The sequence below is a fragment of the Enoplosus armatus genome, chromosome 7, assembly GCF_043641665.1.
Source record: "Enoplosus armatus isolate fEnoArm2 chromosome 7, fEnoArm2.hap1, whole genome shotgun sequence".
Taxonomy (NCBI): domain Eukaryota; kingdom Metazoa; phylum Chordata; class Actinopteri; order Centrarchiformes; family Enoplosidae; genus Enoplosus; species Enoplosus armatus.
This window is the reverse complement of record NC_092186.1, coordinates 11,463,507-11,478,589: the sequence shown is the minus strand read 5'-3', so window position 1 is coordinate 11,478,589 and position 15,083 is coordinate 11,463,507. Positions and strand designations below refer to the sequence as shown.

The following is a 15,083-nucleotide window of genomic DNA, read 5'->3' as shown; positions in this document are numbered from 1 at the left end:
TAGCAATTTTTATAATGCTAACATGCTAAACTAAAATGATGAACATTATACTTGCTAAACATCAGCATGTCAGCATTGTCGTTGGTAGCATGTTAGCATTTAGCTCAATCCTTTGCTGTGTCTAAATACAGCCTCAGCATGGCTGTAGAGTCTTAGCCTTGTTTAAATCCACTTTTTCAAAGCTGTGATCACATATATTTACACATATAAAACCCCCAAAATCTGCATGGCTAGATACTGCTAGAGGTAATTGAGAAGCTATGTTTTGGTAATTTAGCGCAACCGATTCTTCGAGTGTAAATACGGTTCTCTTTCGCGACAATCTTTGTTCTTAAACAACATATATTGACTAGATAAAGACGTATTGTAGCTCTCTTTGTCCTCTTGCAGCCACTGAAGGCAGACTCGTTTTATGACTTTTAAAATAAAGTAACCTTGCTTCTTCACCTCACATATCTGATTAGATTGGACATAGGAAAGACAAAATCCTGTTTTTACTGTAGAAGGCTGTCGTCAATGCAGGCATCACTGGCTTTCAAAAGGCAGGGAGGGAGAAGCTCTGCAGCTTGGTTGAACTGGCCATTTGTGAGGAAAAACAAAAATCCTGCTGCAGAGCTTCATTTAAGATTCCTCTCTGTGCACAAATCCTGTGCATATCACCAAATCCAAGCTGTGGTTTCTACATTTTCTGTGATATGTGAAAAGCAAAGTAGCTCTGAGGATGCATGTATGTTGACAATCTTTCTGTTTTTAAATTATCTTGAAAAGTTACCCTCCCTGTAGCATAATCACAAATGTGTGTGTGTGTGTGTGTGTGTGTGTGTGTGTGTGTGTGTGTGTGTGAGAGAGAGAGGCAGTCTGGTGTGACAAAGCAGCAAGCCCAGACCCAACCCTGGGGCTCCATTATAGAAAACACACGAACACATACACACACATGCCTGCACACCCACACTCACATCATCTCCAAAATCACATCATCCAGTAAAATTTCAGTTGATAGTTATCACTCTGTCCATAATGAATACACCCCGCAGCAGTGTTGTCCTCCTTGGACCTGTATGACACATAAACACTAACATCTTTCCTTGGTTACACTCTTACACAGCACTTTGTACAGTACAGAGCAGGCCAGCATTATGTCATCATTAAGGCTGAAGAACCTTTTTAAACAGGGTCTGTATTTAGGCTTGATCATTTCTTTCTGGGCCTGAGTAGCTACAGTACAGGTTTGCGTTACATCCCAGCACTACTGGCGGATTTTCCAAGTTAGCTTTGCTCAGTTGTGCCGGGCTGGAGTGAAGGCCTGGATACCCAACCGCTCAACAGCACCAGAAGTAGAGACCAACATACTTTCTGCATCGTCAAAGGCAGCAGTGGGGAATTAAGGCAGTTGTCCCCTCAAGATTTTACACGCAAAAGACTGCAACTCTGATTCGTGCCACTGACAGTTCAAGTCTCAGCCTGCTTATAGATCTTCATTTCGTCTGTTTTTTCATCTTTTCATCTGATTTTCGTGTTAGCCGTTTCACTGCAGAAGTGGCCCACTTTGATATGATGTAACAGATGGCCAATCAGATGCTCTCAACGATCTACTTGGGTGGTATGACAACAAGTGGAGGCCCTCTCCTCGGCCTCCACATCAGAACCTGGGCATCATTGGCGTTGGGCCTCCCCATGGCGTTAGGAGGGATGGGCTCCATGCGGGTCAGCACCCGTGGCTGGTCCTGGTGAAGCCGGCCTACCAGCCTGGCCCTGGAGCCCAGAGGCAGGGACGGATCCACCGCGATATCGACCCTCATCCTCCACTTGATAGTGTGGAGCAGGATCTTTTCCCTGGATGTGGTGTTGAGTGCCACCAGCCAGGTGGTGAAACTCTGGTCCCTTTTGATGTTAGTCAGTAAGGGAGTGTTGGATTCGCTGACCGGCACAGCCCAGGTGACGCTGGGGTAAAAATTGTCATTCATGCTAACGATGAAACGGGATGGCTTGGAGGTGGGGCCCACTATGGTGACAGTCTCTGTTGTGTTTCCGTACCAGGGGTAGCTCACACCATCTGAGTCGCTGATGGCCCTCACCAGGCCTTCTCGTAGCTGAGGCAGCTCCCAGCTCGACCTGAGGGGAGACAGACAGTTTGAGATTGGAAACGAACAGATTTCTGGGTCACTGCGTGCCTTCATTTAAAGGACACCTCTGGTGATATCTTTTTATTACTATCAACAAATCCCATGAAAAGACCAAAACCAACAATGACTTGTGTAGCCGAGGCCTGATATAGCTTCATTGAAACTACTGGAGGTCAGCAGAAACAAGATTTTCAACAGCTGTTGTGTTGCTTTTTAAAGGCCCAAGTTGGACATATAGATGAACAATAAGCATATTGTGAGTTTCTCAACTGATAATTGAAAGTAATTAGACCCTTTCACATACTGCTGAAACTGTTGATTCAATGATTAGTCAATCGACAGAAAACTCTACGACTATTTTGTTAATTAATTATCAAATATTATTACCAATCATTTCTCAAATGTGTAGATTTGTAGCTTTTCTCTGTATGTAACTGTAAATGTAATACTTTTTGGGACGTTTGGGACTGTTGTTTTGCCAAATAAAGTTGTCATCTTGAGCCCTGGGAAATTTTAAAGGTCATTTTTCAGCCATTTTTTTTTAACACGTTTTAGACTAAATTATTAATTAAAATAATTGACAGATTAATTCATCATTAATGTCAGCCCTTCTTTCACAGCAAGAAGCAAATGAGGCGCCAGTCAATTTTTGGAGTGACCGCAGTTCCACTTTTTTTTTAATTTTGGTGGGATTGTTGGCATACTCATGTGTCTGAGGCATGAAAAGTTGTGAATTTCTGTTTTAAAGGAAAATAGCAGGAGTAAAAAGATGATTACAGAAAGGCTTTAAAATTATTAACCAGACACAAGCTTGCAATGACACTACAACAGCCGCCTGTGAATGATGGCTAGTGGTTCTGTGTGTCAGTGGATTATCATTATCCCTTTGTTGTGCCCAACAGTTTTTGTCATCTGGTGGCCCCCTTGCAGCTATTCATTGTGCTTTCATGGCCAATCTGATGACACTCCACCCTAAACCGCATCCTCTCACCCTAACACCCACCCACTCCCTAAACCCAGCAGGATTAAACACCCCTTCATATACCCTCCAGATAACGTGTGTGTGTGTGTGTGTGTGTGTGTGTGTGTGTGTCGTGGGGGTGTGGGGGAGGACATGTCTCCGTGGGCACAATTTGAGTGTGAGAGCATCAACTGTTGTTTAGCTCCTTTAATAGCAGCTTTTCTATTTAGGTGCCAAAGTCACAGGAACAGAATCTGTCGGTGGGCGTTTGAATGAAGGAGGCTGACGAGCACAGTTAACCTGCTGCGTGCACAAATGCTCCGCTATTCAACTCAGTGTGATGCACAAGCACGAACACGTTATTATACAGAGCGCACAGCCATGCGCGGAAACCCTCACGCACGGCACGCGCACCGTCTTTTTTTTTTTTTTTTTGTATCTGAAAGCACGTCGCAGGAGGTGTGATGGGGACGCAGGTGACAGAGGTGTGAACTCACATGCCGACGTCTCCATAGGTGTTGTAAAATTCCATTTGGGTGCACGCCTGGATCCAGCCCACCACCCATGTCTCATTGCGCGGAATAGGGGGCATCACAATCCGCGCCGAGGCTTTGAAATAGGGCGTCTTGTATCGAAGCACTATGGGCGAGTTCTCCTCAATAACAGTCGGGCAGTGGTCTATGGTGGCGGACAGGTCGTACACCACGATGTTCTCTCGTTTGATGCGTGACTTGTTACAGGCTATGCTCTGGATGCAGCCCATGGCTGTGCAGGTAAAAGTGATGGTCAGGAGCAGCCAAGAGAGCCTGACAGGCCTGGGGAGCAGCACTACTGACTGGGACTCGACCAGTATCAACACTATGAGGCCGTGCATCAGATGAAACTGTAAGGCAAAGGTGGGTGCTACCACGCCGTAGGCCCAACTCAGAATCACAGTAAGGCTTCAGTGAGATAACAGGAGGGGGGGGGGGGGGGGGGACAAGCTGGGTCCAGTGAGACCAGGATCCAGGTTCAATCCCTCTCTGTCAGCAGGCACCCGCCCTGCTGATGTATGGGCACATCAACCAGCTCCAGGGGCGCTGCTCTGTGGCTAACCCGGTGCTCTGACCTCTCGCAAGAGAAATACCCTGCAGGGATTAAGAAAGTATCACATGAATGTTTCATGCAGGTATGATCTTATCCTCTCCACTCAAACAGAGCACACTGTCTGTTTCCGTGTGCCCTGTTCTCAAGGATCCGACCCGTCTGCGCTCCTGCTTGAACCCCTGCCCGTAACCTTTGATCCTCTTCTTTCTTCCCCGAACTGTCATGTCACAAGAGGCGTTGGGGGACCGGCGGACACCGGGGCGCCGGCAGGGGGACCCGGTGGTCGGGCGGCGAGGCTTGTTGATGCGGCACTGTACATGAGATGCTGCTGCTGCCTATAACCCGTGCGGCGGTGTTACTGTCCGTCATGCCTGTCGATTCGACGGGAGGGAAACCCGGTGAAACAAACAAAACATGGGAGTCCGAGCATCAGTGATGCGAAAAACAGCTTCCTCTTGCAGAGTTAGACGACACAGGCGGGTTGTTCCCGATCAAAACGAGGGACGAAACGAGCTGCAAACGAACCGACCGCCAACATCTGCTATAGACTGATGAAACAATGACAGCAGGGCTAAAAAATAAAACCAAAAATCAGACAAACCGTGTCACGGTAACCGTGTTGGGCAGCGTTCGCCGCTTGGCATCCTCATGTAATGAGGCATGGCTGTGTGTCGCTGTTCAGCCTGCGTGGTGCTGAAGATGCTGAATAGACCAATGAACGGCAGAGGGAGACTGAAGGCGTAGGAGTGCCCGCGTCTGCACAGTAGTACGAGCTTTGCGACCTCTTTCCTCCATATTGGAATAATGCTTTCTAATCGCATAAACACAAAGCAGACAGGGCTCAGATAAGCCCCCGCTGGATGGGCTGTAATTCTTTTAAATGGCGCTGCAAGATAAGAAGCAACAGGTAGTCTTTGCCCACACCTCAGGAATGATTTTTGGAAGTATTTTCCGCAAATGTTGTGCTTATAAAACATCACTCCATATATTATTAATACATTTGAATAATAAACCACCTGTAGTTAAAAAGAAAGAGATGGGATGTTTCTAATTGTGTAGAGAAACATTTGATTGGTTAGTGGCAGTCAGCTGCCAGAGGCATTATGACACTTTTCAAAATAAAACTGTCTTGCCAAAACAGTCTCACCACAAGGTACATTAGTAGCTGTTCCAGCGCATGATCTTCCACAGTAGGTGGAGTTAGCCCAGCTATTCTGGAATCATAGATGCTCAAATTTCCATTTTTCTGAGAATTTTAAAGACTTCTCCATGCTGGCTTAAAAGTTGATATTGAAAAAAGAAAGCTCAAGAAATGGAAAGCTCCAAAACAGCTACCAAGTGATCTTTGTTTTTATCAACTGCTGTTTCCAAGGTCAAAACATGAACTTTTCTCATTGTGTTAATCTTCATCCTGTTCTGTCAAGTACAAGTATACTTCAAAGATGTTTTTAATCATACAAATCAATTACTGATAAACCTTACCAATTGTTTTAATTGTATTAAACAACAAACAACCGTATTAAAGACCATTTTGCCTTAACACTTCATACACATTTATTAAGATACAAAGAAATTTACTTCAACATTGTGGAAGATTTGAGGTCATGGTGGTTTAGTTTTTTAGATTACTGCTTTCCTTGCTTTTTTATTAGGCTACTCCTGCCATTGATCTTTAAAATCTTCAAACTGTAAGACACATTTGTTAAACAAAGTACTTGCAATAACATTTCATTATATTTAGGTGATTTTGGTTTTGCTGATTCTGAGTCATGTGAAGTAAAATGTCTCGTGACGCTTCATTTTGATGCCATGGCCGTTCAAGTAAAAAAATGTGACTCTCAAAAGTCAGGAGATATTCAACTCATTGAGTGCCAGACCATGCAGGACCACAAATCAAAGTGTTGTGGACCAAGCAGTCAAGGCACAAGGAACAAAGGTTTAAAGTTTGAAAAATAGGTTTATCTCCCCCCAAAAAACACTCAAGTAAATGAATAACTCAAGGCAACTGAATTAACAAAATTGGGATGTTTTATGAGTCTGTGGTGGCCAGTGCCATCTTCTATGCTGTTGCATGCTGGGGCAGCAGGCTGAGGGTGGTGGACTCAATAAACTGATCCGCAATGCCAGTGACGTTGTTGGGGTGGAGCTGGACTCTCTGATGGTGGTGGCAGAGAGGAGGATGCTGTCCAAGCTGCGGGTCATCTTGGACAATGTCTCATATCCTCTCCATAATGTACTGGTCAGGCACAAGAGCACATTCAGTGGGAGACTCATTCCTCCCAAATGTGCAACAGAGCACCACAGGAAATCATTCCTGCCTGTGGCCATCAAACTGTTCAACGCCTCCCTCTGAGTGTCACTGACACTCAGAGTAAACAACTGAAACTGAAAATATAGACCTGCTTCACCTGCCATATACTACCTCATTATTTATTCTTTTAAACAGTGCAATACATATGTATACATACATATACATTGTTTTTGTATATATTTTTTATTTTTATTTTTCACTTAAATATTGTAAATGTGTATATTTTTTATTTTTTATATCTTATTTTTGTACATAGTCTTACTCCTAAATTTATGCTACTTTCTACTCTTGAATGGGAGCACCAGTACTGTATAGTTTCCCCCCGGGGATCAATAAAGTATTTCTGATTCTGATAGGGCCCGTATGAGGTCAACAAACATAACTCTACTGAAAAAACAAGGCTAACAAATGATTAACTAACAGACCTGCCTCAATACATATATGTGTGTATATATATATATATATGTGTGTGTGTGTGTGTGTGTGTGTGTGTGGTAAGTTGTTGTTAAAATCAATAAAGACATTATTGGGTGAAAACAATAATTTACATAAAATTATAAGCAACGACCAATCTGGTGGTATGAAGGGTAGAGCCATTCACACCAATATAGTATGTAAAATCCCCTGTTACATACTTGGCCAAGGTATATCAAAAGCTTCAAGTGAGAGTGACAATATGAATGTGTGGAAGTCATATCTATCTGGCATACTCAATGGCTATTCCAAAAATAGTTATCAAAAAGATGAATCAGGTTAATTTTGACTATATTTGGAAAAGGAAAATTCACTATGCTAAGAAAGCTGAGATGAACAATGAACAAAGAATTTAAAGATGGAGGCCTACAAGCTATCGATTTTGAGTTTATAAATGGAACCTTGAAAATGAATTGGTTAACTGAACAACAACAATACCTTTTGGTTTCATATTCCCAGAGAAATATTCTAAATTTTTGCTACTTTCTACTCTTGAATGGGAGCACCAGTACTGTACAATTTCCCCCTGGGGATCAATAAAGTATTTCTGATTCTGATAAAAACAAATAATTGGATTATTTATTTATTATTATTGGATAACAAGAACTGGATGGAGAAAGGCCTATTTAAAGTCGATAGTAGTGTCTGTATCATATCATATGAGAAATTTTGCCTCAGATATGGTTTAATTGGCAATCGTAACATATTTAAATCTATAACTAAAGCCATACCCAACTCTATTACATGTTTAATAAAAGGAATCTCAAACTCTACTCCTATCACCCCTTGTCTTTCACAAATTTTTGTTGGTGGCTTTAATGAAATCAAATTCCCAAACAAAACAATTTGACATTTGTTTAATAGCATCTCATACCTTATAGTATCTTACATAAACTCAATTTCACAAATCTATTCAAAAAGAACTATTCACGTTACGAACAAAATACTTTAAATTCCTCATAACTCCCAAAGCAAAAAATCCATTTCAAAATTTTAAATGGTGTGTATCCATCCAGTAATTTGATACGACAACCATTTGGAATTGAAACCAATAATTGTGTATTTTGTGTAAAAAGAACTAGCATTTTAAAATATTGTATTCCTTTTATTATTTGTCTGTCTTGATCTGTTCTGGGGGGGTGTTGTGTGTGTGTCTTTTTTGTATGTACCTGATCCTATCTGTCTAAGTTTAAGTTCTTAAAGCCATGATGTTTTTGAATGAGAAACTGTTCAATAAAAAAAAAAAAAAAAAAAGAATCGTTATTATTGTTGTTATTATTCCTGTTTGCAGCATGTTTTAAATTTTAGAATGTTCGGATCAAAGCCCAATAGGCAAAAGATCAAAGACCAATTGGCTTTGATCTTGGATTCTAGAATCTGGCTTTCATGATGTCACTAGAATCCCAGACAACCCCAAATTTATATAAGGCTTTCTCTCATTTCAACAAACATCCACAACACTAGAACAACCAAGACAACGCCAAATTTATATAAGGCTTTCTCTCATTTCAACAAACATCCACAATACTAGAACAACCAAGACAACGCCAAATTTATATAAGGCTTTCTCTCATTTCAACAAACATCCCCAACACTAGAACACTAATTAAGTGGTTATATCGAAATACCAATGGAAAGACACACAGAAATAGCGAAGGACTTACCTGAGGACACTCCCATGGATACGGGAAGTGAACCCAAAAAGGAAAACAAAATGTTCTCTGCTGGAGATATTCCAGCAATTGTAAAATTATTCAAAGAGGCTGATGCTGATGGAGGCGGAGGCCTAGACATGGAGGAATTTTGTGTCGCCATAAAAAATATATATGGTACTTTGGATAAAGAAGAAATTATTATCCTCCACATGCAGATTGACACAAACTGCGATTATACTGTGGACTGTAGGGAGCTAATGGAATTCCTTTTGAATAAAAATAAGGCGGCTAAAACCATGGATTATAAAAATCAACCCTTTCCCAAACCCATCAAAAGGATACCTGTGGATCACTACAAAACAATCATTCGTCTGTTTTTCAGACCGCATAATGATGGCAGGAAACCTAATTCTGAGGTTACAGGACAAACCAGGACTTACCAGAGAGGTCAATACCTCTCCATCAGCTCAGATGGTATCCTCAATTTCTGGAACGACAACTTTAATATCACATGCACAATTGCATTGAACAAAACACAAAAGACACTTCCTTTTTCGCACCTTAAGAACATACATATTAATGACGTGGTGTACCTCCCAGAACTCCAAGAGCTGGCTGTCTGTACTTCTGACAGAAAAGTGTCATTCTATAAATGTGAAGCCTTCCCTGACACATTTAGAATGAGTCACTCTTTAATAGTAGAGGACGAAATAGTGAATGCCATGAACTACTGGTCAGATGGCACCAAAGCAGTATTTTCATTTGGTGACGTTAAAGGCTTTTTGTCTCTATTTATCAGCAATGACATAAAGATACACGGCCTTTTCGGCCAAGATATGTATGAGAAAATCTCTCTACATATGTGTAAAACTGTCTATGTTTCAAAACTGCTGAAACAAAACACCAAAGAATTCCAATGTTTGAAAGTAAAAATCTTTCAAGACATATGCAGTCAGGTAAGCTACTTATCTTCTCTTGAGGCATTTGCCATCTGTGGTAGTTCGTCCAAGGAAATGGTCCTTGCTGTCCTAATGGCGTCACCCAGAACCAAAGTTTTAAAAAGAGTCTTTAAGAGCATCAAGGATAAGGAGTATTTCACCTGTGTTGAATACTTCCCTTCAGTTAGGCGTCTGGTGACTGGTGGTACGGATGGCTTACTGCGGGTGTGGTTTCCCCACAGATCCACGTCCTGCGAACAGGAATTAGTAGGTCATGTCAAACCTGTTACGCACATTATGTTCAATCCTGAAGACAAAATATTCATCAGTTTATCTGAGGACAAGCATTTACGTGTGTGGTCCGTGGATGGCTGGGTGTGTAGGCAAAGCTTCCAGGTTCAAGACATGGGACCAGCCCCAATCACCAGTGTGTGTTATAACACACAGAACAATGAGTTACTTCTGGCTAACTCAGATATGGGAAAATATCTTGGTAGGGCAACAGATCTTTTTAAAGATACGTTAACATCCCATGACAAGCCCCTGTGCTGTGCTCTCTATCACAGCATTTTCAAACAGGTTATCTCTGTCTGCCAAAATGGTATGGTGACAGTGTGGGATATTTTAACAGGAAAGGCCATCATGCAGTTCAAGTCCACTCCAGATCAGCATGTGGGGCTCACTACCATGGCATTTGATGGGCTGAGGCGCAGACTAATCACAGTTTCACGGGATGGGAAAGTGAGACTGTGGAACTTCAACAACGGATCACAGCTTGCCGTTCTTCCTGTTACCCTGCCAACGGAGGTGACAGGTATTGTCTGCATTAACAATAGGGTGTTTGTTTCGAGCAGGAACTCCAAGAAGATTTTTGACCTAGATTTGGAGGAAGAAGAATACAAATTTTTGGAGCATGATTATTTAAACGACATTTCCTCGATAGATGTACATGACGACACACTGATTACCGCCTCCAGCAATGGAAATATTGTTATCTGGAATACAAACAATTCCGAAGTTCTCTACTGGTTCAATGCCAGTAAGAGCCCTCGAATGCAAATGGCAGACAAAAGAGCTCAAGGCCGGACAGGGAGTCTCCCTGTTGAGAAGACTCAAAAGAATGTCAGAGACACTCAGAGAAATCCTCCACATAATCCTCAACCCCCCCAAACTGGAAACGAGACTGATGTGACTGTCAGTCCTCTTGTTATATGTCTGAATACCAGGGTGGTCACTGTTAACACAGCCGCATTGCTGACTTCTGCAGATGGCTACATCTGTGCCTGGTCTGTTATTAGCAAGGGAGGTCTGTTCCGAAAGTTCAGGGCGGTCAGTGATGAAGGTGCAATAGTTACCACCATGTCGACTGATGCCAACGAAGACATATTACTGTGTGGGGATAGTACCGGAAAGATTTATATGTGGGACATTCGGAGATTTGGATTTAAAAAAGATGCAGACGAAGGGCCATTTGAGAATGTAGATGGGTGGCGTGTATCGTTGTGTCCACCTCCTCTGTTGGCTTCCTGGCAATCTCACTCTACAGCAGTGGTGAGTGTTAAGTGTGACCCAGCTTGTAAAAACATAATTACTGCGGGGTTGGACAACAATGTTGGGCTATGGACAAACACAGGCCGCTGTGTTGGCCTCTTTGGGAAAGACCAATGGGATGCTCCGCAACTCAGCCGTAAGGAGGATGCTGACCAGGAGCAGACAGGCACAGCAGAGACAACAAACTCTGAAAAGCAATTCTCTGAGTCTCCAAGGTCATCATCATGTACATCACAGTTTACAGACTTTGAATACTTCCATAAGTTGATTGAAAAGGCACAAAAACTTGCTCCAAAAAAACGAACAACTGGTCGCAACATGCTACATCCGGTCAACGAAAAGGACAAGAACTCTACACAACAATCTCCTAGTGAGGTCCAGCAGCAGTTTGAAAATACATCAACATCATGTCCACCACACCCGCCTCAGACCCCACTCATCAGAGGTGAAACTGACTGTAAACAAAGCTGTCTTCAGACAGCATCTCCATATTTGAAACAGACTAGGTCCAAATATGGACGTGTGCTCAAGATTCAGCAGAGAGACATATTAAAAGGCAGTGTCCTCACACCGTGTCCACCAAACACCCTGCCAGGCAAGCAGGGGTCTGATCACACACCAAAGCATGTAAATCCATCCATCCCTGATAAGGTTCAGCTCACACACCAGACTCAGTTGAAGCCACATCCCCCTCAGACCACATGCACCACAGGCCGCACTAATCTCATGAAGAACTCACCACACGTGCAGCTATCGGCTAGTACAGTCAAGCAGGGGTCTGATCACACATCAAGGCGTGTACGCTTCCCACCCATCCCTGATAAGGTTCAGCTCACACATCAAACCCAGTTGAAGCCACATCCCCCTCAGACCACATGCACCACAGGCCGCACTAATCTCACGAAGGACTCACCACACATGCAGCTATTGGCTAGGACAGTCAAGCAGGGGTCTGAAAATACATCAACACCATGTCCACCACACCCGCCTCATACCCCACTCATCAGAGGTGGAACTGACTGTAAACAAAGCTCTCTTCAGACATCATCTCTCCTCAGACGTGTACTCAAGATTCAGCACAGAAATATATTAGAAGGCGGTGCCATCACACCGTGTCTACCAAACATCCTGCCAGGTAAGCAGGGGTCTGTTCACACACCAAAGCATGTAAATCCATCCATCCCTGATAAGGTTCAGCTCACACACCAGACCCAGTTGAAGCCACATCCCCCTCAGACCACACCCACCACAGGCCGCACTAATCTCACGAAGAACTCACCACACACGCAGCTATCGGCTAGGACAGTCAATCAGAGGTCTGATCACACATCAAGGCGTGTACGCTTCCCACCCGTCCCCTAGGGTTCAGCTCACAAATCATCAGACCCAACTCAAGCCACAGGACCCATCAGACCATGCTCACAGCAGGCCGCACTAACGCTACAAAGAGGCCACCAAGATTCAGCCGGGAAGACATTAAAAGGTAAAAAGGTCACCATGTCCGACAACCACAACCACAATTTCCCATCACTGGCACAGGCAGCACCTTCTCCATGTATGAACCAAATGACATATGAAATATGAAAGGGTGTTTGTGTGGGTTTACTCCGGTTGCTCCGGTTTCCTCCCACTAAAAAAACATATATTAAAAAAATCAAACACAAATAACAAAAAATAAAAATAAAAAATAAAAAAACATTAACAATATTTGCAAGTGAGTATTTGATTCAACAGTTCAGCAGTTTCATTAGCAGGCATGATTTTATTGGCCAATATTTTTGCATCATCATACTGTGTGGTGTTTTGTCGATATAATTTTTACAAGCTGACTTATCTAAGTAATAATGTCTGCACACTGTATGACCTTCATTAAGGTGTACACACACACACAAACAACAAAAGAAGGTTCATGTACTGTATTTTCTACCTTTCCCAATATAATGTATGCAGCACACCTGTGTGCATCAGTTAGTCCAGGATTTATAAAATCCTTTAGGTGATATTTAAGTTTTTTTTGTCATATCTCTGTATACATATCCAACTGTTTATGTTTCAAGCAGTAGTATTTTCTTGTAAATCTTTTCTGCTGGAGATACTCCAGCGACTGTCAAATTATTTAAAGAGGCTGATGCTGATGGAGGCGGAGGGCTAGACATGGAGGAATTTTGTGTTGCTATAAAGAATATATATGGTACTTTGGATTAAGAAAAAATAATTATCTTCCACATGCAGGTTGACACAAACTATACTGTGGACTGTAGGGAGCTAATGGAATTCCTGTTGAATAGAAATAAGGCGGCTAAAAACATGGGTTATAAAAATCAACCCTTTCCCAAACCTATCAAAAGGATACCTGCGGATAATTATAAAACAATCATTTGTCTGTTTTTCAGACCCTATAACGATGGCAGGAAACCTAATTCTTAGGTTTATATAGGACAAACCAGAACTTACCAGAGAGGTCAATACATCTCCATCAGCTCAGATGGTATCCTCAATTTCTGGAACGACAGATTTGACATCACATGCACAATTGCATTAAACAAAACACAAAAGACACGTGTCATTCTATAAGTGTGCGAAGCCTTCCCTGATACATTTAGAGTGAGTCACTTTTTAATAGTAGAGGACAAAATAGTGAATGCCATGAACTACTGGTCAGATGGCACCAAAGCAATATTTTCATTTGGTGATGTTAAAGGTTTTTTGTCTTTATCAGCAATGACGTAAAGATGAACGGCCTTTTCGGCCAAGATATGTATGAGAATATCTCTCTACATATGTATGAAACTGTCTATGTTTCCAGACTGTTGAAAAAACACACCGAGTTCCAATGTTTTAAAGTACAAATCTTTCAGGACATATGCAGTGAGATACGATACTTCCTGTCTCTTGAGTCAATACATCGCACAGCATGGTGAATTGAAAACTGGTGACACAATTGTGACCAATGCTGGCATCCTATCCTGTACAAAATTAATCCATGCAGTTGGCCCCTGCCTCACTCCAAACCCAACAACAGCTATGGTTTCCACTGCAAAGACGAAACTGAAAAAAGCAATATGGAGTATTTTGAAAATAGCTCAGTCAGAACATTCGTTCTGCTGCCATGCCAGCCCTGAGTTCAGGCATTTTCAACTTTCCTCTGACACTTTGCTCAAAATCATTGTTAAAACAATCAAGGAATTCCATGACCAACGACAATCACCAGGTACACCACTCACAATCAACCTGGTCAGCAATGACAGACAAGCAACGCGCTCATCCGCTCAGTCTGTCTGAGTCATTTGGCTGCTCTTTACTACTACTCAGGTTGTTCAGTATGTCTCACAGAAAGTGCTCTTTCTGTTGTGAAGGAAAATAGGTAGGTAGTAGGTAGATGGCTTTACTTGTGGCTAAAGTATTCGTTAACTACTGCTAACTGTAACTTAGCTGTCGTTCGCTAGTTAGCTGTGCATCTAGCAGTCCTCTTAGCCATAGATATATATCTATGTTTATAGTGTTAGTTAGCTGACTCTAACCATCTGACTCTCTGAGCCCGGGGCTGAAAATCTCCTCCTCCCGGTGGTCCAAAGCTCCTGTGCTGGCAGTGCAAACAACTACACTCCCCTGGTGCTCAGAGCGAACTGAGCTATCGGCAGCTACAGTTAGCAGCCATTAGCGGCTACTTTATGAGACTTTCTGTCCACCAGGAAACTCCGTAAATCACAGAGAGTTGAGGCAGAGCAGCCGGAGGACATCAGAGGGAAAACCAGAAACATTTTTTTCCATAAAATGATCAAGTTTCAGCAAAATCAGTGAATAAAGTTGTGTTTTTGTCAGTGAGGCCCAGTCCCCAGAAACACTCAGCTCCAGCAGCATCTATGGTTTTTCTAACTTCTCAGTAACACCTCAGTTAGATAATTTGTTCAAAGAAAACTATGTCCTTCTTATCGATAAGGTCAAATTGGATGTGTGTAAATGGTTGACTCTACCATTATCTCT

The 15,083-nt window shown here is 42.4% G+C and overlaps 2 protein-coding genes across 2 annotated transcripts; one reads left to right on the top strand and one right to left on the bottom strand.

Annotated features, from left to right (window-relative positions):
- Window positions 1–1,589: 1,589 nt before the first annotated feature.
- On the bottom strand, window positions 1,590–3,958 carry fam78bb (family with sequence similarity 78 member Bb). The gene is made up of 2 exons (XM_070909336.1): window positions 3,582–3,958; window positions 1,590–2,112 (listed from the first exon to the last, which is right to left on the bottom strand). Exons 1-2 carry the CDS (start codon window positions 3,956–3,958, stop codon window positions 1,590–1,592), a joined length of 900 nt encoding a protein of 299 aa, XP_070765437.1.
- Window positions 3,959–8,585: 4,627 nt separating this feature from the next.
- On the top strand, window positions 8,586–12,586 carry LOC139287728 (cilia- and flagella-associated protein 337-like). Its single transcript, XM_070908893.1, has 2 exons — window positions 8,586–11,859; window positions 12,462–12,586. Exons 1-2 carry the CDS (start codon window positions 8,586–8,588, stop codon window positions 12,584–12,586), a joined length of 3,399 nt encoding a protein of 1,132 aa, XP_070764994.1.
- The last annotated feature ends 2,497 nt before the right edge of the window (window positions 12,587–15,083 follow it).

What these genes read in the sequence shown, in the direction of transcription:
- fam78bb (XM_070909336.1), bottom strand. Translation starts at nt 3,958, where the DNA reads ATGCACGGCCTCATAGTGTTGATACTGGTCGAGTCCCAGTCAGTAGTG. An exon ending in ACCTATGGAGACGTCGGCAT is followed by an intron (nt 2,113 to 3,581) that starts GTGAGTTCACAC and finishes GTCTCCCCTCAG; the next exon opens with GTCGAGCTGGGAGCTGCCTC.
- LOC139287728 (XM_070908893.1), top strand. Translation starts at nt 8,586, where the DNA reads ATGGAAAGACACACAGAAATAGCGAAGGACTTACCTGAGGACACTCCC. An exon ending in ACACGTGCAGCTATCGGCTA is followed by an intron (nt 11,860 to 12,461) that starts GTACAGTCAAGC and finishes CCCGTCCCCTAG; the next exon opens with GGTTCAGCTCACAAATCATC.